The sequence below is a fragment of the Etheostoma spectabile genome, chromosome 18 (genome assembly GCF_008692095.1).
Source record: "Etheostoma spectabile isolate EspeVRDwgs_2016 chromosome 18, UIUC_Espe_1.0, whole genome shotgun sequence".
NCBI classification, from domain to species: domain Eukaryota; kingdom Metazoa; phylum Chordata; class Actinopteri; order Perciformes; family Percidae; genus Etheostoma; species Etheostoma spectabile.
The window spans coordinates 7,407,176-7,426,520 of NC_045750.1; the positions used below are offsets into that span (position 1 = coordinate 7,407,176).

At 38.1% G+C, this 19,345-nt stretch overlaps 1 protein-coding gene across 1 annotated transcript in view; it reads left to right on the plus strand.

Moving 5' to 3' along the window:
• ptprk (protein tyrosine phosphatase receptor type K) overlaps nt 1-19,345 on the plus strand; it is a 123,351-nt gene that overhangs the window by 3,303 nt on the left and 100,703 nt on the right. Inside the window, exon 2 of the mRNA XM_032543630.1 lies at nt 3,221-3,244. Coding sequence (XP_032399521.1) covers nt 3,221-3,244 — 24 coding nt within the window. The remainder of the gene's footprint in view (nt 1-3,220; nt 3,245-19,345) is intronic.

Below are 19,345 nucleotides of genomic sequence, written 5' to 3' on the forward strand. Positions count from 1 at the left end.
AGTCAGCGTAATAAACGAGTGTAACTGAGTTTATGTAAATTTGACAACTTTCTAAATCTGTCTCCTCTCTGATCGAGCTGTGACATAGATTCAAGGCGTCTTTAATCTTAATGAAGTGAAATAATTGTTTTCCATTAGTGTCTCCAAACGAATTAGACGGCTGCCGTTGCTACTGAATACCACATCTGAGCTGGTTTAATTATAATTGTAAATTATTTTAGTATTTTGAACATTAGAACCAAGTTGGTTTAATTATAATTACTTTTCAGCTCCATTTGGAAGATGAAATAGAAGTGTGTGTTTTCCCCCAGAAAGGCGAGAGAAAGAGAGTGATAGTGAAAAGGGGAGAGGAGGAGGGGGAAAAAAAACACCAAGAAATGCATCCAATGGTTTTTGGCCGTGGGCATCTCCTCCACTCAAGAGACTGTGAAAACGGCAGGGTGTGTGTGTGTGTGTGAGTGTGTGTGTGTGTTGAGCAAATGTGTGTTGCTGTCACTTAAAGAGAAGGAGGGAGGCCGATGCTTTTAAGCCCTCCGGAGTACAGTGGTACAAAGATGAGCATGTGAAATGTTTGCCTCATTTATATAGATTCATGTGAAAATGCCTCCTCATTCTACTGGTGCCATGTAAAATGGCACCAAATCAAATGCTGTTTAATTATTTTCTCTTTAAAAGTAATGCTTCAGTCCGCTGTCCTTCAGATCCATCAAAATGTCTTCTCTTCTAATCAAACGCCCCTTTGTTTCTACGGTTTTTCAGTTCAGTGATAGATTTAAAAAAAAAAAACATCTCTTTGAAAGTACTGACTTATGTCTTCAGTTGTTTGGGGATGAAGTTCGTGCACACACAAGCTTGTGTGTGAGTAAATGTAGCTCATCCCTCATTAGACTGTGTGTGTGGTGTGTGTGTGTGTGTGTGTGTGTGTGTGTGTGGTGTGTGTGTGTGTGTGTGGTGTGTGTGTGTGTGTGTGTGTGTGTGTGTGTGTGTGAGCGAATTTGAGGGGTGCATTGAAAAAGGAACTAGCGACACACAGCGACGCTGCAACCTTTTAGCCTTTTGCTGTTGTGTGATTGCTAAGAATGAGGGAGAGTGAGAACATGACATGATTGACACAGGTTGTGATTCACGTTTCCATTCATCACCATGCTGCTCAAAAACTGAATGTACTTTAATAGTAGGCCTATGCCTTGATAGTCTGGACATGTTCTAAGCAAATGTTTTGAGGTTAGGGGACGTTTCCATGAACTATCTTTATGATGACTACATTAAGATAGAATTTAGAGCTGCAACTAACAATTATTTTCCTTATTGTTTACCTGTTGATTATCTTCTTGATTAATCATTTAGTCATTGCAATGATTTGCTGTTGTTCACGATTGTAAACTAAATATCTTTTGGATTTGAACTGTTGGTCGGACAAATTAAGCAATTAATTCAATTAAATTAAGCAGAAGTCCTCAGAATTACATGAGCACATTAATCAATAATGGAAATAGATGTTAGCCGCAGCCCTAGTCTACAAGGTGTCAGAAATTGCTACCATATTTATCATCCATACTGGAAGCAGCATGACATGGAAGATTAGCCTTAAATAGAAGAAGCAGTTACTGCAGCATCAAGGTGTATTAGAAAAATCTATTTCCATCAACTTTTATTGCATCATTTCTTCTTTGATATCACAACATTTTCATCTCCGACAAGCTTATAATCAGTATTTCAACTTTTCTTTATGAGTTTCTGGTGTTCCCATTCAGGCAGTTTATGCAGAATTTGAAAATGTACATAAAACAGGCAGAAAGAAATGTCCCTAATATTATGGTCCAGATTAGGCTTTCAATATAGTTACGTGATGGGTGTAAATCAGTCAGCGAGCAGGAAGTGAACCAAGAAAGTGTAAAAGTCCCATTGCAAATGAAGGGAGGCAGTGCGGCCAAAAACAAATCTCAATCCCTGAAATATCACATCCCTGATGAATGATGGTATTAGTCCAGTATCATCAATCTCTGCAGTGCCCTGTTCAGCTCTGGTCACAGCTGTCAGTACAAGGGGGCCTAGAAACACCCTGCTGCCTCACATACACACTCATATACACACACTTACACACATGGCTGGCTAATGACAGATTAAGTAATCAACACTCTCAGCTGATTAATTACATTACAGTACAGACACACACACACACTTTCTCTGTCTTTCCCTCACACCAACACAGATGTGAAGAGCCCTGGTACCAGTTGTGTAGTCTAGTGTGTAATGATTTAATGATATATGTGGAGTGGTGTGTGTGTGTGTGTGTGTGTGTGTGTGTGTGTGTGTGTGTGTGTGTGTGTGTGTGTGTGTGGTGTGTGTGTGTGTGTGTGTGTGTGTGTGTGTGTGTGTGTGTGTGTGTGTGTGTGTGTGTGTGGTGTGTGTGTGTGGTGTGTGTGTGTGGTGTGTGTGTGTGTGTGTGTGTTAGGAATGTGCAAGTCAACAGATTGTCCTCACTACATTTGATACAGATTTGTGTGTGTTATGTCAAATGGGAGGTTACATTTTCATTGCTATGTGTTTTCATATATTTTAAATGTTTTCTGAAGCTGTTGGTGCATTTGGTTGCTGCTGTTACCCCTTCAAATACAACTAAAAATCAAACTTAAGGCAAGGCAATTTAGCTTTGACCTTTTTCATAGACAATACTCATAATAGAGAACACCAGGCTTCTCTAATGTTGTCTAAACACAAGCAGCTACACAATGACTGTGCCGGTAGATAAAATACAATCTAAAATGGGCAAAATTCTGATTTAAAACACAAATGGTCTGTTCAGAATAAATAAACAAAAGTATGTATAAAAGAGGATGGTTAGGTGTTAGCTTTTGATACTGGACAGTTTTTGATACTTGGTGATATGGACACACTACCAAAAAAGGTATTGATGTTCAATATTTTCAAGTCATTTTTCAAGCAAAATACCAAACAGTCTTTAGTTCCAGCTCCACGTCTTTTCTCTGTTTTACTTGATGTTAAAATGATTATATTTTGGTCATGATAAAGAAAATTAATGTTGGTTGCTGGCTGCCGCACTTCAACTGAGAAAGTATAGTCCTCTGTGGATCCATAGATATACAGTATGTTCAATCTTAAAAAACACAGCTTTTCTCTTGTGTATGTGACTATACACTGTGCATGCTATCTAATCTAACTGTCTTATTATTCTCTGCTTTGCTTCTGTTGGACCCAGCTCACATGGGGCGCGCTGAGAAGGGTGAGTTACGAGTGGCCAGTCAAGAGCTGAGCTTCATTTGTCATAGTCATCATCGTCGTCTTTGTCGTAGTATTTATTGTCGTCATCGTTAGCCCACCATCTTCACCCTAACTGTCACTAAAAGTTCTCTTTTCAATGTGTAGACATCCGTTGTTATGATCTAAGAAGTTTTTTTTCTCATCCAAATTCATCCCATCTTTTAATCGATGTGTCTTTAACTATTAACATTTGGACTCAATGCTCATTTATAGTTGTTTATGCACCTGATAAGCAATCTCACCTTTACACACCCGTACACTGTCTTTTGAAATAATACAAACACCTTATTAAGCCAGTATTGATGTGCAGTGATATTGAGACTGTATGAAGATGATTAGCATAACATGAACTATTTGATTATCGCTGGAACTATTATGTTAAATGACGAAATAGTTTTGGTGCTTCATAGAGATTTGGCGACAGCTATTTGCTCCCTGTGAATAATTTCTAGAAATGACTAACTTGATTTCAATTGATGGCATATTTAAAGCGCTCCTGCTAGTTTGCTGTTGTCTGTCTTTGTGTGACTCTGCCAACCTGTCTGTTTGTTAATCTGCATGCCATTTGTCTGTGTGTCTCCCCTGCTGTGTTTGTCTGTCTCTGTCTGTCTCTGTCTGTCGCTGGAAGTTAGACAGCTGTCGGGAGGTTTGAAGTTTCCAGGTGCTGTTTGTTTAGTTGAGCCTGGTCTTTAATAATGGAGCTCTGAGAAACTTTGTTCCCGCAGTAGCCGACCACACCTCTTCTTCGTCTCTTCTAAATGTCCACTTTAATGACCACACATCCTCTCGCACATATCCTCTATCTTCCCTCCCCCCATATGTCTTTCCCTCTTTCACATACAAGCACGCACAGGATGGTTGTTAATGAGGGAGTTGTTTTTTTGTTGTGAAAGTGACAGATTAGTAACTATACACCACAGATATTTCACACTGCAGGGACCTGCAGAGAGATCACTGTGTAGTGGAGTTTGGTATCCCACAAGGCTTTGCTCTGAAAAAAATCAAAGCAAATGTGATGTTTATAAGTTTATTTACAAAAATCCAAGGTAAATAAAAATCCACAGTGAAAGTCACATTCTGGTTAATCCTTTGAAACTGAAAAAATAAGCTTTGATATCTTTTTTACATTTTTGTTTTGTACATGCCAGAGTCAAACAGGACTTGGAGTGCCATGCTGCAAAAGGCAAATTATTTAATACAAAAATAATAGAAACCTAATGAAAGCCCAGCGAGGCAGAAATACTGTCCGTTCATATTAAGCAGGACTGGTGGTTTTGGCAGGTTCTACATCTGCTCTCACTAATCTCTGTATAAAATACTCAGTCCCTGAGACAGGAGGGGTTTATAACTACTTTAATCGCTCAGTGATTTCTTACCTGATAGTTTGTAGATGAGGTAGAAATTAATATAGGTGTAGTGTTTTAAAGGATATGTTTCGATGTAGTCCATCTGTTATTTGATTTGGTTGATTAGCTGTAGATTTACCACATACTGTATCTCCATTAATTTCAGGGACAAAATCAATTTAGATGGAAACCCCTTAGAAAGCCAGTTCTGTAATGTTACTATAATATTTTGCAAAAACTCATCACTCCAAAGAAGAAATATATTCACATCCTCCAGATCCAGTCAAGTTTTCAATTTCCCTTCACAATTCAAAACCCACTGAGCTTCTTTCTTAAAGGGAACATTTGGAAATATCCAAGCTGTCTTTCCTTGTTCTCTTATGATACTTCAGTAACCTCTTTTGTAGAAACATGAGTTATCTAAGTAAGTGAACTTACTATCCAAACATCAAATGAATTATTTCCACTAATAAACACTTATCATAATGATTCAATTCACAGTTGTATCCAGTAACATGAATATAATAATAAGAATGATGTGCAGTTAGCCGTAACGGCCGTTCCCAGTGGCTACTTTCTGTGTTTACTTTCAGTCACACTCAGAGGCAAACCTTTGAAATGAGTCATGTAAAAAATCATTTTTATTTGGTAAGCTGTTGGAAGCTTTTGCAACTTACTTTCATATGTTGTTTTGCGCAAGTCCTGCACTGCAGGAAACTGTGCTATTAATAGCAGAAAGTAACTATGATACTAATATATTTCTAGACTAGCATACTAATACGAAGGTTGCACTTGGTCTTGGGGCAGAAACCTTACACTAAAGCTCCAGTTTTCCTGTAACCAAACCCTGCCATTGTCATGCCTTTTTGGTAAATGTTTGACAATACTGGGGTCAAGCCAAACCACAGAGAGTGATGGGGAATTCTGGTGACTGAGTTGGCTAAAGTGTAACCCAGCGTCCTAGCTTAAAATCTGTCCTTTCACACTTGTTTTTTTCTCACACTCACTCTAACTTGCTCTACTATCAACTACCTTATAAAGATAAATAGCTCAAAAATAATCTTTGAAAGTAGAAGTAGAAGAAATTTTGTTACAATCAAGCTCCTTAAAATATACTTTAGATTAGATAGTGACAGCTAACATTAAAATTTGTTTAATACAGAAACAAAAGCTCTTTGTATGTTTTTTTTAACTTTACTCTGGGCATTGGTTTGTCTGAATGTTAAGTGAATGTGACAATGGAGCTATATGTGTATGGGTGGGTGTGTACGAAGGATTGAGTCTCTTCATGTTAGCCTTCAGGTGGACTGGGTTTATAGACTTGGCCAAAGGGCTCTTGTGTATCTTTTGTGTTTGTAGCTATAGGCAGTGGCTGAAGTAGTTTCCATTAGTCCATTTAAGATGACATCTGTCATGAAGCTGTTGCACCATACACACACACACACACACACACACACACACACATCACACACACACACACACACACACACACAAAAGTAGCCATAAGCAGTCTCTGTGCAGTACACCATAGCAAGTCTCATTCATGATAAAATCCCAGAGGACATTCCGCTACAGTCACTTTTAGCCACAATATGTTCATCCTGATATCTAAAAGGACACTATTTTTACTGTTCTTACACTCCTTTCCAATAACTCTCTCCTCCGCTCTTTAAGCTGATTTTAGTTCAAGAGCTGTAAAAAGCTTTCGAGATATATAAACCCTCCTCTATCAGTGTGTGTTTGAATCAGGGGCTCACAGACAGATGACCAGTCCATTAAGATTATCATCTCCATCCCCTGCCATGTATCTTCACATCACCACGATGCTGGTCCTCTGTCTGTCTGTGTAAGCGGAGATTTAAATCTTCTATCAGATAATCCAGAGCAACCTTTAAAAAAAAAAAAAAAATGTTACACAGTTTTTTTTGTGTTTTATTTTTATTTTTTTATTTTGTTAAATCTGTCTGTCTGCCATCCTTATCTGTCCTCTGGTCTATCTGTCTGCCAGCCCACCTGTGTGTGTGTCCCTGCTGCCTGCAGATGACTAGATGACTGCAGACACATGGTTAGCCTGACAGCATTTGCGTACACGTATACGCACCTACAGTCAATCACGCCAACAGACAGGCTCTGTGTGGGAGTTTGCAGACAGACATTTAAATGTTGAACATCTGTCTGTCAGGTTTCTGGTTGGTCCTCTGCAGCCTTGATTTCTGTCTGTGGCAAAGTCGTATAAATAGTTTAGTCCTACCAGTTTTTTAGTGTTGACAATCTACTTGTGATAGCTGGTTAATTAGTAATACCCTACTAGTCAAATGAAGGTTTACGAACTATTTTTTTAAAACAGTGACTACTTTACATTAACCAATAATTTAGAAAGAATTATTAAATTACACATTAGACTTAACGATGATACAGATAAAATTATTGTGACACTTTTCTTTATCAATCACAATCTGAGGGTAGTTTTTAGTGCTGCAAGATATGAGAAAATATGCGATATGACATAACGTTGTTGGATATCGCGATATTACTTACAATAAATAAACAGAAAATGGACTCGGTTCTGCCTTTCTGCTGCTTTCAGTAGTCTGCTAAAATACAACATATTGCTTGTTGAATGTAAAACAAATGAAAGTGTAGCCATGATGATTTTTGGCAAATATTAACCGTTCTGTTTTGTACTACATGTCCTGTTGCCCTCATTAAGATCTCATCTGAGCAGATTCTGTCATTCTAACAACTCCATAAAGACTTATCCCATAATGAACGCGAGCAGACCTTAGGACTGCGCTCGCACATGTCGCCCTGCATGGAAATAGCTAGTTAATATATGATGGTCATTAACCTTTGTTTTCTGCCATAACGATTCTTCCCCCAATCATGTTTGGTATTGTTTTCCGTTTTACTGGTATAGATGTTTTACTGCTAGCTGAGCCCAATGACTCAAAATTTAAGTAAAATAAAAGCGATGAATCAATTTTAATATTGAGTAACTGTTTAAGTTATTCATCAACCCAAAACGCCAAACATTTGCTGGTTCCAGAATTACTGCTTGGTAGTCTTGAATTGGCCTTTGCAACTGCAATGTATACTTCTCAGGGGGGTTGCAAATTACGTGTAAACATCACAGTATGTTACTGGCTTACAACAAAATTAACATATGCAGCACCACCAACCGCTTCAACTGACACTTGGGACAGGCCAGTTAATACCTTCAAACATTCAGCATTTCTGATTTATTTCCATGCATTCATGGAACTTAACAATAGTTTTCCACGTTTTCTATAGATTGTAGGGTTAGACACCTACTGCGACCGTATTTCCCCTAGTCACTTCTATTTTTAGATAAGCAGCACTGAATAAATGTTTTTGAAGGGTGTAAACCATGTGTCTTTTTCACTGCAAGTGTTAAGAATGCAGTGAAGTGAAATTCCCAACAGACACAAAATAGGACATTCATTTTCATCATGGGTAGCCGTGAGAATCTTATTGTGAAAGTATTTCATCTTCTTTATGTTGATACTGACTAGTGCAACACACACACACACACACACACACACACACACACACATGCACGCATGTATACACACACTCCCCAGCAGTGTTGATACTGTGCAGACTCCACTGTGTCTGGTGGAGTCGAGCAAAATCAGTCAGTTTAGTCAAACAAACCAACTCCTCTCCGCTCCTCCCTACTTTTTGTTGCTAAACATATCCAAACTTCTCCTAACGGTTATTTTACCTCATTCCCCTCTTCCAGTTCTCCTCCCTCCAATTCCTTGGAATTTATGGCCCGCTAGCCTAAACAAAGCAACACAACGTTTATCAAACCATCCCCCCTTCTCATGTTCTCCTTATTCCCCCTCTCTCCCCTCTAGTCCCTCTCCTCCTCCCACTCCACACCTCTAGCTCCTCCTTTCCCCCCCTCTTCATCCTACCTCTCTCCCCTTTTTCTCCTCAAACTCTCTGAGTTTCAGTGTTTCCCCCTCTAAAGACCCACCAACAAAATCAACGGTGGGATGTTGTGTTCCCAAATCCCCACCGAATGGTGTTGAATTACAGGGATTAAGTGCGTAGATTCTGTTTAGGGTGGAAATTGTGATTGTTAAAGGAGCTATACACATAGGAGTTACATGGGAAGAAGAGGAACATAAGAAGAATACAGTTTACTTTTAGAATAAGTCAAAAGTGAGTTTAATGAGTTTGATTTAAAATTGTTTCTTATTATAACTGGACAGTAAGCCTCATTTAATGAATATCTTACTGACCTAAATTTACAGTACTCACACTGCAATTTTCAATAGCTACAAAAGCACTGACATCCAACCCAGAGGTTGAGGTTCAACCAACAATCAGCCAACAACCCAGTGTCCTAAACTCTTCTTAATGTAATTAAACAGGACAAAGTAAACCAACATAAGAAAATAAATGCACAAATGTAGAAATTTTGGGTTGATTTAGAGATGAATCTTATAATTATTTTCTTAATTAATCTATTACAAATACTAAAAAATGTCCATTACAATTTCTTAAAGCCCAAAGTGAGGTCCTCATGTTGCTTGTTTTGCCCAACCAATAGTACATAACCCAAAGATATTCAATTTACAATGATATAGAACAGATAAAAGCAGCACATTCTCACAGTTTAAAAGCTGGAACCAGAACATGTTTGACACTTTTGTTTGAAAAATTGCATAAATATTCAATCTAGTTAATAGTTATTAGCAACATTTTTAGGAAAACTTAAAAGTAAAATAAACAAAAAAACTAAATTATCGGAACAAAAGTAAATGTACTTCACTTCAACCTTTGCCAGTGGATGTCAGTTAGTACAGCTGACAAACGAAACAAGGATTTTATCTGATAACTCAAAAACTAAATAACAGATTCCTCTCTACAGTGTCACGCTGGCACAAAACATTCCCCCCCTCCAGTATCACGTCAAGGCCGCTCTCTCCCCTTTCTTTTCTGTATCTTGCTTTCTTTCTTTCCCACTTTCTGGAATGCTTTTGTAGTGTTTTCTCTCTGCTCTGTTTTCAGTTCAGCCAGATTTACTTTGACTCACACTCGCACACACATCCCCCCCCCCCCTCTCTGAATATAAGTCTTTGTAGAAGAAACTGTCGCTTTGTATTAAGTGGCTAGGTTAACTGTCACTATGTCTATATTGGGCCAAAGGTAAATAAAGTGTCTGTGTGTGCATCTCATTTGTGTGTTTGTTGTGTGTGTGTGTGTGTGTGTATCAGCCAAGCGAGCTGTCTTGTTGGAGTAACGGTTAGCAGATACAACTCTACCTCCTCATGACATAAACTGTCTCTTACACTCATCCTCACATACACAGACACACACACAAACACATGCGCACAATACTACCTTAACACACAGCGTCGCTCTGTCTTGTAGGCTTAGTCTCTTGCTACAAAGTGAGCTATATGAAGTTAAGTACAGGTCTGAAAAAGAACTACTGCAGTCTGAGTGTTGAGTTCTCAATGGGGATTCTTTTATATGAAAAGCTCCAATGACAATCTGTTTATTAAACCTTCAAGTTTCTGTATGATCACTGTAAGCAAAATACAGTGACATCCTTTATACTGACAATTTCCTACACAGAAACTTAGATGGATTAAACAGAAGAGGGCTTTGGATGCAAACATTTTGATTTGACACATTTTGAAAAGCCAAGTGTTCAGTGTCTTATGTTATACATAAACAGTGATTCAGATGTGGCTTCAGTAAGTACCACTTTGTACTTGTTGTGACTTTGCTTTTGAGCAAAGCACCTAACCTCTGACGGATCTAGTGGTCACCAGCAGAAACCTGTAGTTACAGTGGGACAGCTCCCAAGCGTTTAACCTTGTGAGTGTATAGCAGCATGGCTCAACACAACTATTCTGCTCTCCTTCTGCCGTTTCTCTATCACACCTCCCCCCGCCACACACACACACACACACACACACACCACACACACACACACGCACACATGCACATACACACACACCAGAGGCTCACATACCTCTGGATAGAGCAAGAGAAAGTCATCCACATGTGGTTTCGGTTAGCCACACTTTTCCCTCACACTGGCCCCAAACTAACCACTTCTACTTTACCATGGTCAAGTACATGTGTATATCCCCTGTGTGTGTGTGTGTGTGTGTGTGTGTGTGTGTGTGTGTGTGTGTGTGTGTGTGTGTGAGAATGCATGTCCCGGCCCGAGGCAGAGTCGAGTAGAACAGTGAATCAAGGTTAGTGGTCCAAAGAGAGCAAGAGAGATTGAAGGAGGGAGGGGGGTGACTTAAATCGAGGCAGCAGAAGTGGCAGAGGGAGTGAAAGGAGGAGAGCGACTGCAGGTTTTTAGTGAGTTCACTTCTAGCTTTGTGTATGACCTAGGCCTGCACAATATTGGAAAAAGTCTGACCTTGCAATATTTCTTTCCCTGCTATATATATATTGCGATATAAAAAAAGAAAGTAATTTTTAAATGATGAAATAATAGCTCGATTTGAAAATGATAAATCATTCTCGACTACTGCAGTGATTTTGTAGGGGAGTGCATCTACTTAGAAGATACAAATGAAAAAGGATCTTTTCTAATGGGAACCATTCTTTGTTAAACTTTAATTCTTTACAAACACCAAAGCAAGTAAGCGCTGCGACTACTCTTCTAAAGTGATTTTGAGCATGACACAATTTTATTCATATAATACTATCAATCCAGGCTAAAGTGTATGACAACAACTGCATGTTGCTTCCTATAAATTTCAGGGTGTGGTCGACTAGCAGGACCATCTTGTTTGTTTGATAAATTGATCAGACCTGCATGTCATGTGCACTTTTTATTGGTAACAGTTACAGTATATTCCTGTTTACATGCAGCCGTGTATAAAATGTTTTTTTCAAAGTTTACCAGCATGGGCAGACTTGTTGGACCGTGCAAACACAGCGCCCCTCTTTCATTCCTAAACCATTTTCTTGAAAAGGTCGGCATAGCGATGCACACATATCCAAAAACCTGTTGATATCCAAGTCTTTGATAATGTTTAAAAGTAGTTGTGTTCCTTCTTCTTATTGTATCTGCAGCCTTGCAAACTGTTGGCTGGTTGGTTTGTGTACAAAGCAAAGGACCCCTTAACTAAAAAATAGACGGAACAGGGACCCCCTACTACATATATTGTAGCATGTTTTAATGTTACACATAGATGTTGCCCAGTGAATCTGTGTATGGCCTTAGTGACTACCTTACCTATAGGCCAGAGAGCCTATTATCAGTGGGGATTTATATCTACTAATAGTACGTTGGATTCATGTTAGGACTTTTATTTGAAAAAAAAAAAAAATTAAATTACAGTAATTTGGAGGCTCCCCTGCATTGACTCTGAGGACTCCCTAGGGGTCCTGGACCCTCTGTTGAAAATCCCTGGTGTACTGCAACCATAGCAACGCACAGAGCTGACCATAAGCCATAAACAGGCAAAAGGCCTCGGAACATTGCCATGTTTGGAATAATAGTGGAATATTGGTGTACATGTAAACATACTCAATGTTATCAAAGTTTACATAGCACTAGCCAAGCCAGTCATAATGAACTGCTGTTAGCATTCTTTAGATATATTCAAGATTTACTTGATTCTTCCTAGATTTTAATCTGACCCATAATGTCATAGGTGGTAGCACTACTCTTGATACAAAGCACCTTGTATTTCCAATGTTTATGCCCATAACTTAGGTCAATTGTGGAAATTATCTCTTACATTACCATTTAAAGTTGTTGCCAGAAAGTGGACACATCCATTTGGTGAATTATTTCTCTATAAAGATGCTAGATTTCATTGAAGTTAAAATGTTTATGTTTTGAAGCTCAAACAGCTTAAGTTTAGTAATGTTTTTTATTTTACTTGTAATTTACAAAGTTTTGACTGTTCTGTGAGTTAGTAAAGAGTTGAAGATTTCAGAGCATTTTGTTTCTATTGTCTTAAATATATGAGCACAAAGCTTTTGCTTTTTTGCCTTGCTTTTGCTTCTTGCAAACAGAGATGTGGAACATTTAATTGTCTTAAGAACGGTAGTAGTATTAGATTGAGTACTGACGGTACATTTCTTCAAAGTGTAAGCAAAGTAATGCATCAACTACCTTAAAACATATCTTAAATCAGTGGGTCATTTGTTACAAACTAATGTGCAGCTAAACATTGTTAAAATCCACTTAACCTTATTTTAGATTCTAGCAGAAATCCTAACATTGTCAAAGATGCCAAATATGACAAGCTGAATTTTGAAGAAATGTGTATAACATTATCCACAGTACATGTCTAGAATATATCTAGAATATGTCTATTTGATTGAATGGGTTTGAATATTTCACTCAGTTTACCCATCATAGAGCTTTAAATGAAGACTTGGAACACACTGATACAGAATATAGATATGTCTAATACTCTGAAATAATAGAAATGTGAAAGGGGTTAACTGGATCCTAAACTTTGTCAATGTATGAAAAACAGTTTGTTATTATTTTAATTTTAAGGTATATATGATGAGTTTGTACCAGGAAAGGTACTGAACATCATGTATGTCTGGGATTTCTCAGAACATGAGTCACGTTAATAATATTGCCTGGTTTTAAATAGAATCAGAAAATCCAACTTGCAACCAACGCATCCTAGAAAAGTGCAAAACCTCCACCTACTTGTGAAAACAAATTGGAACGACAAATGTCTTCTAAATGACACTGTGAACAAAGAGTGGGCTTGACGAAGACAGTTTTCTACGTTTTTTTTTACTCCATGGCTGTTATGACAAACCCACTCTGCCCTGACTTAGTAAGTGAATAGTGAATTGTTTTTCTTGGCTGCTGTGATATGAATCTAGTGTGTTATTAGAGTATAATGAAGCATGGTTTAAAAATGTAATGTATCTTGGGACTATGAACCAATTTTTCTTTGTTGGATTTTTCATTATGCTAATTTTGAAATCTTTCTCTGTACCTTTTTTATATGTGTGTTCAAGGAAGATTTGTAAATGTGAAAAATCCTCATTTTAAAGCATCGTTGTCTGTTTTGAATAATGTGTACAATATGAGCACAACAGAAGTGAAATTGATTTTTTTTTTTTTAAGATTTGGACCATGAACAGTGGCAGCATTTCTAGTTGCCATATACTGAATCAGATCACCTTAAATTCATGAGCCCCGTAAATGGAAATTGAATCCAGTGATGAGGTCGCTGCTGAACATCAGCGCTAACAACCAGGGTAGTATTGCTACCAGTCAGATTTCATGACTGTTAGCTTCGCAAAGTTGCAATTTCTTACAATTTGACGGTTTTTTTTGAGAGGTGGGTCAAAATATGACTCAACAAGCAGATAAGCAGATATACATTTTTGGATTTGCTCTTCCAATAAGACATAAAAGAGCTCTGTGAGTGTTATTGTCACCAGTTTTTCGTCTTATAGCTTAACTTTTCCTCTCAACATACCATAGAAGTTGTATTCTACAAAGAATAGAACAAAGCTGAATTTAAAAAAGTAGAAAAGAAAAGAGCAGGTTGAAGTAGATGTACTATTTAGATGTGTGTTACAGGCCCTAACCTGACCAGACTTGGGCAATAAACCTTTACAAAATAGAGGAGAATGAATTGGGAGTGAATGATACAGAATAGAAGTGGGCAGATAAGTCTGTGGGAGCCAGAGCTGTTTGAAGAGTGATAAGGAGCTATGCAAGAGTAGAGCCAACCAGAGCAGACTGACACAACAAACACTTGCAGCTGCACTCTTTCATTCCTTACCTCCTCCATATCTGCTGATAACAACAGAGGGAGGGAGAGTTATGCTGAAGTGATAGGATGTAGAGCGCCTCGTCTTGTTCTGTAACAAGCAATGCCTTGCTTTTTTTTCGTTTTTTTGACCACCGGAAAGAGGACGAATACAAGTTGTTAACTAGGCCTGCACGATTAATCGTTATGAAAATTGCGATCTTGAGTTACCCTGTTCATGAGTTAAGTTTTAAATAACTTAACTATTATTTATTTTTTTATTATTTTTCTATTTAAAAAAAAATGAATTAATGAGCCTACTGCATCACAAACGGTGCTACTTTCATCTGTGAGTTTTAAACGCTGCAATGCTCTCCCTTCTCTTTATTGAAGCTTCTATGTTTACAGGTTGTGGTGGTGCAAAATGTGCTATAGGTGCCAAAAACAAGCTGTTTGGTACTGCCAATTTGTTTTGTTTTTCAGGGTGCATGTAAACATTACACTTAGTGAGAATGAAATCGTGGCAGAGAATCATGATATTTTTAATATTAAGCAAAAAAAAAAAATCTTGATTCCTATTCCTCCCCTAGTCGTGCAGGCCCATTGTTAACCCATATTCACACAGAGGGAGGCAGAGACTTGAGAGATGGACTTTGTTCCTTGTTCTCATGCTTGTATGTTTACATTTCTAAATGACTGAAATCCTGTGCAGAGACTTGGGTTTCGGCTGTGAAATCAGTCTATATTTTGTCTTTCAGGGTCGTGTTTCTGTTTCACATTCCTCAGCTTTGCTCTGGAGCCGTTTAGATTAAACCAGGAAGATGTAGTGGAGGGGAAAACTACTTCAGTCAGTTTGCCCATTTCATCTTTGATAATATTTAACATATTTGTAAATCCAATAATTTTTAGCTTGAAGGTCTTTCTACGTTCTTTTTAAACGTTTCAAACTAGTTCTTTGCTAAATGGAGTTGCATTATTAAAACTCCAGAAATATCTTAGATAGTAAAACTTTAATTTTGTGTATATGAGTTTAGTGTAAAATATAGATTTTTCGATCGTGATTCTGAATGTTTAACATGGTTTCAATACTTATTTTCCGCCCAAGATACTCTCTTTTCTCTCCAACAGCTAGTTGAAACGCACAAAGCTGCAGCGTCCACATAGCCCCGCCTCTTCTCACTCACTGGTCGCATTCACTCCGGTTGAATTAACAATTTCCAGGTTTTGTTATGTTTTTGGCTCATTAATGATGGCAAGGGCAGAGCTTCTGCAACTGGTTTTGGTTGACATAATAAACAGCAGGATGGCTGTTTGGAAATACTTCAGATTATTTGGTCTAATGAACAAGGAAAAGCTAAATATACAAGCAAACCCATTTATTATTCCTGAGGTATCAAAAATGATATTGAATATTGATATTTTTTAAGGTATTGTGTCGAAGCTAATAATTCCAGTATCGTGACAACACTAGTAAATCCGTGGTTTGAAACATCTCAAGTAAACAAGAAATCACAGTAGAATCTCAAGCTGTAACAGAACAATTTTATGGTTACAAAATATATATTAAACTTTATTTGAATGAATTTATATTTTATATATATATTAGTAGTGTTTAGAACCTGTGGAAAAGATAAGATCACACAACCAAAACAACATTCTTTGATCATTTATTGTGACGTATCACAAGAATCTACCAGGCATACAGTAAGTGCTGTTGGTCGGAATACAAAAAAAGTCCAATTGTTAGATACCAATATCCAGATTCATATATTGTGAATTTTGTCTTGAATCATTCATCATAACCATAAATGGACAGAAATTAAGTGAATTAATTGTAGCTTAGAGTAACTTCAGTTTGACAACACTGGTGTTTCCTGAAGTCGTACATGTGACTTTCCCTTATAAGCACTCATTCTTAGGTCTGTCCCATCAAACATCCAGCAGCAACAACACCAACTTGCAGAGACACAGACTGCCTTCAGATGTGTAATCAATTGTTATGAAATAGATATTAATGCATCCTTCTCTGTACATCGCCTGGTTTTCTCCCCCTCCTGTCTGCTCTCTTTTCCTCCATGTTCGGTTGCTCATTACGCCGATCATTCAACTTTCACTGACACACACTAGTCACACCTCATTACTGACCACACACACACACACAACACACACACACACACACACACACACACACACACACACACACACACACACACACACACACACACACACACACACACACACACACACACACACACACAGCAGTGTAGTCAGTGAACCCACATCACTGCTTAATGTCCTGGATGGATGTGGATGCTCACTAGTAGTAGACAGAGCAACTGGCTCAAGCATGATTTTTAGGTTGTTTAGTTAATTGGCCAATGTATTTTAGTCAATTGTTTTGACAGTTCAGACAGATAAAAATTAGCCCATCATTGTTAAAAGCCATTTCAAAAAAGAAACACCCACAGCAGTGGTGGAGAGTAACTTTTACTAAAGTACTGTACTTAAGAAGAAAATCTGAGGTACTTTACCTAAGTAACCATATCATACTTTTTAACACTTCTCCATTTTTTTAGAGGGACGTATGACAGCTGTAGTCACAAGTTACTTTACATATCAATATTTTACAATATACTGTGTGTAAAATGTGAGAAATCGTTTTATGGTTTAGACTATGATTTGTCTCACAATTTCTCAAAGCCCAAAGGTTAGGTCTTCAAATGTCCTTTTTTGTCCAACCAAAAATCTAAAGCCCAAAGATATTCAATTAAAAACATTAATAACGTTAATATAACAGTAAGAAAATAAGCAAATCTTTAAATTTAAGAAGATGAAACCAGTGAACGTTTGGCTTTTTTGAAAAATGACAAACAATTGATCAATTATTAAAATAGTTTCTGAATATTTTTCTGTGAATCGATAATCGGTTCAGCTCTACCAAACAGTATATAAAATAGTGAAAATAATCTCCACCTCAACCAACTAATACATTAAAATGCTTCTTACACTTAATAATGTCATAATAAGCGAATTGGATACTTTAAGTACATTTACTGAAAATACTCCCCAACTTTTATTACGTTACATCTTCAATGCAGGATTTTTCCAGAATTGTAACTGAGTATTTCTACTAGGGATGTCCTGACTAGCTTCTTTGGCCCACGCTGATTTTTTAAATATTGAATATCTGCCAATACAGAGTCCTGATCCAATACTTGTATTTGCCTAGATAATATAGCCTAATACTTTAACTTAGCGCAGCTAGAATTTTTGCAAAGCTCACATATACTTCTTCACTTCTACTGAAGAGAGTGTCGAATGTAAATGATCAGACTAGGGTGAATAGGGTGACTGCCGATCCCCGATCAGTTAAAGCATGCCGGCTCCGATCCGATTCTTCCCGATCGGATCGGGACATCCCAATTTTCTACATTTAAGTATCGCTACTTTAACTTAACTAAATGATCTGAATTCTTGTTGCACTACGGCTTCACGCTGCTACGTATTGTGATTAACTGTAATTCGTACAAAAAAACTAACTTTGAACAACTGCCAGGGATAAAGGATGTAAAGGAAAGAAACAAAGGTCTCCACAAGGATTTAAGTTTTTGTTTGAAGTGGGTGTGGGTGGGACTAATGGCTGGTGAGTCGTGGTGAGTAACACGCTGGGTATGTTGATGCATTCTGGCAGATGCAGTAGCTTAAACTCTGAAGTGAGTATGTGTGCGTATGTGTGTGTGTTTATGACAAGTTAGTTAATTAGACGAATGTGTTGGTCCGTTTGTATATGTTTCCACACACATGCGCTGACCACAGGCGGATCTTAAATAGTTGCCACGGCTACCAGTGATGCATCCTGACAGTAACTGTGGCGATGACAATCTCCTGCCTCGGAGCAGAGAGGCATGCTGGGATTGACACAGGGTCCACTCAGTCATCATGCTGTGTGTGTGTGTGTGTGGTGTGTGTGTGTGTGTGTGTGTGTGGTGTGTGTGTTGTGTGTTGTGTGTGTGTGTTTGTGTGTGTGTGGTGTGTGTGTGTGTGTGTGTGTGTGTGTGTGTGTGTGTGTGTGTTGTAAAAGTTCAGATTGAAGAAAATGAGACAGTTTGTCAGTCAGCCAGTCTATTAGTCAGTGAAGTAGGGATTAACTGACACACACACGCACAAACAAACAAAGACACTCACGCGTTTTGTTTCACAAATTTCCTAGTTTCACAGAAACTAGAAATTGCTCAGAGATTTCCAATTTGTAGGTGTGAAGATGGAATGACTTCAATCACCAATTTATTCTTCCATCTCCTCGTCACCTCTGTCTGGAACCCTCTCACCCTTATCCCTCTCTTCCTTTATTCATCCCAAGAGGCCGTAGGAGAGCAGAGAGAGCCAATATTATGAACCTTGTAGATGGCATGTCACAACAGATCCACAGAGACAGTTGTACAAAAACTGATTCATGCAGGAATTATAAAGCATAAAAAAGTTTGCCAAAAATGGAGAAGCAACAAAATGAGTAGCTTGTTGTGATCTCTGTTTTTATTTATTATTGTTTTTACCAATGATTTATTGCTGCAGTTACTGCATTCATTATGCATTCAGTGATTTGAATTGGCCTGATTGACAAGTGAGAGACAAGAGGAGTTGCTGCACTCTGACAGAGGCAACCCTCATCTGATTCTGTGTGTGTGTTTATTGTGGGTGTGGGTGTGTGGTTTGCCGGCAGTGAACTCAGAGATGAATCTTAATGGCCATCATTTAACCTTTCACCTCAGTTCTCACACACACACACATAGACACACACACACACACACACACACACACACACACACACACACACACACACACACACACACACAGACGCACACATACACACAGAGAGCTAGTTTACTGGATGAGAAATGGAGTGGGGAGTGGAGTGCTGAGGATATTAAGTGTGTGTGTGTGTGTGTGTGTGTGTGTGTGTGTGTTTTG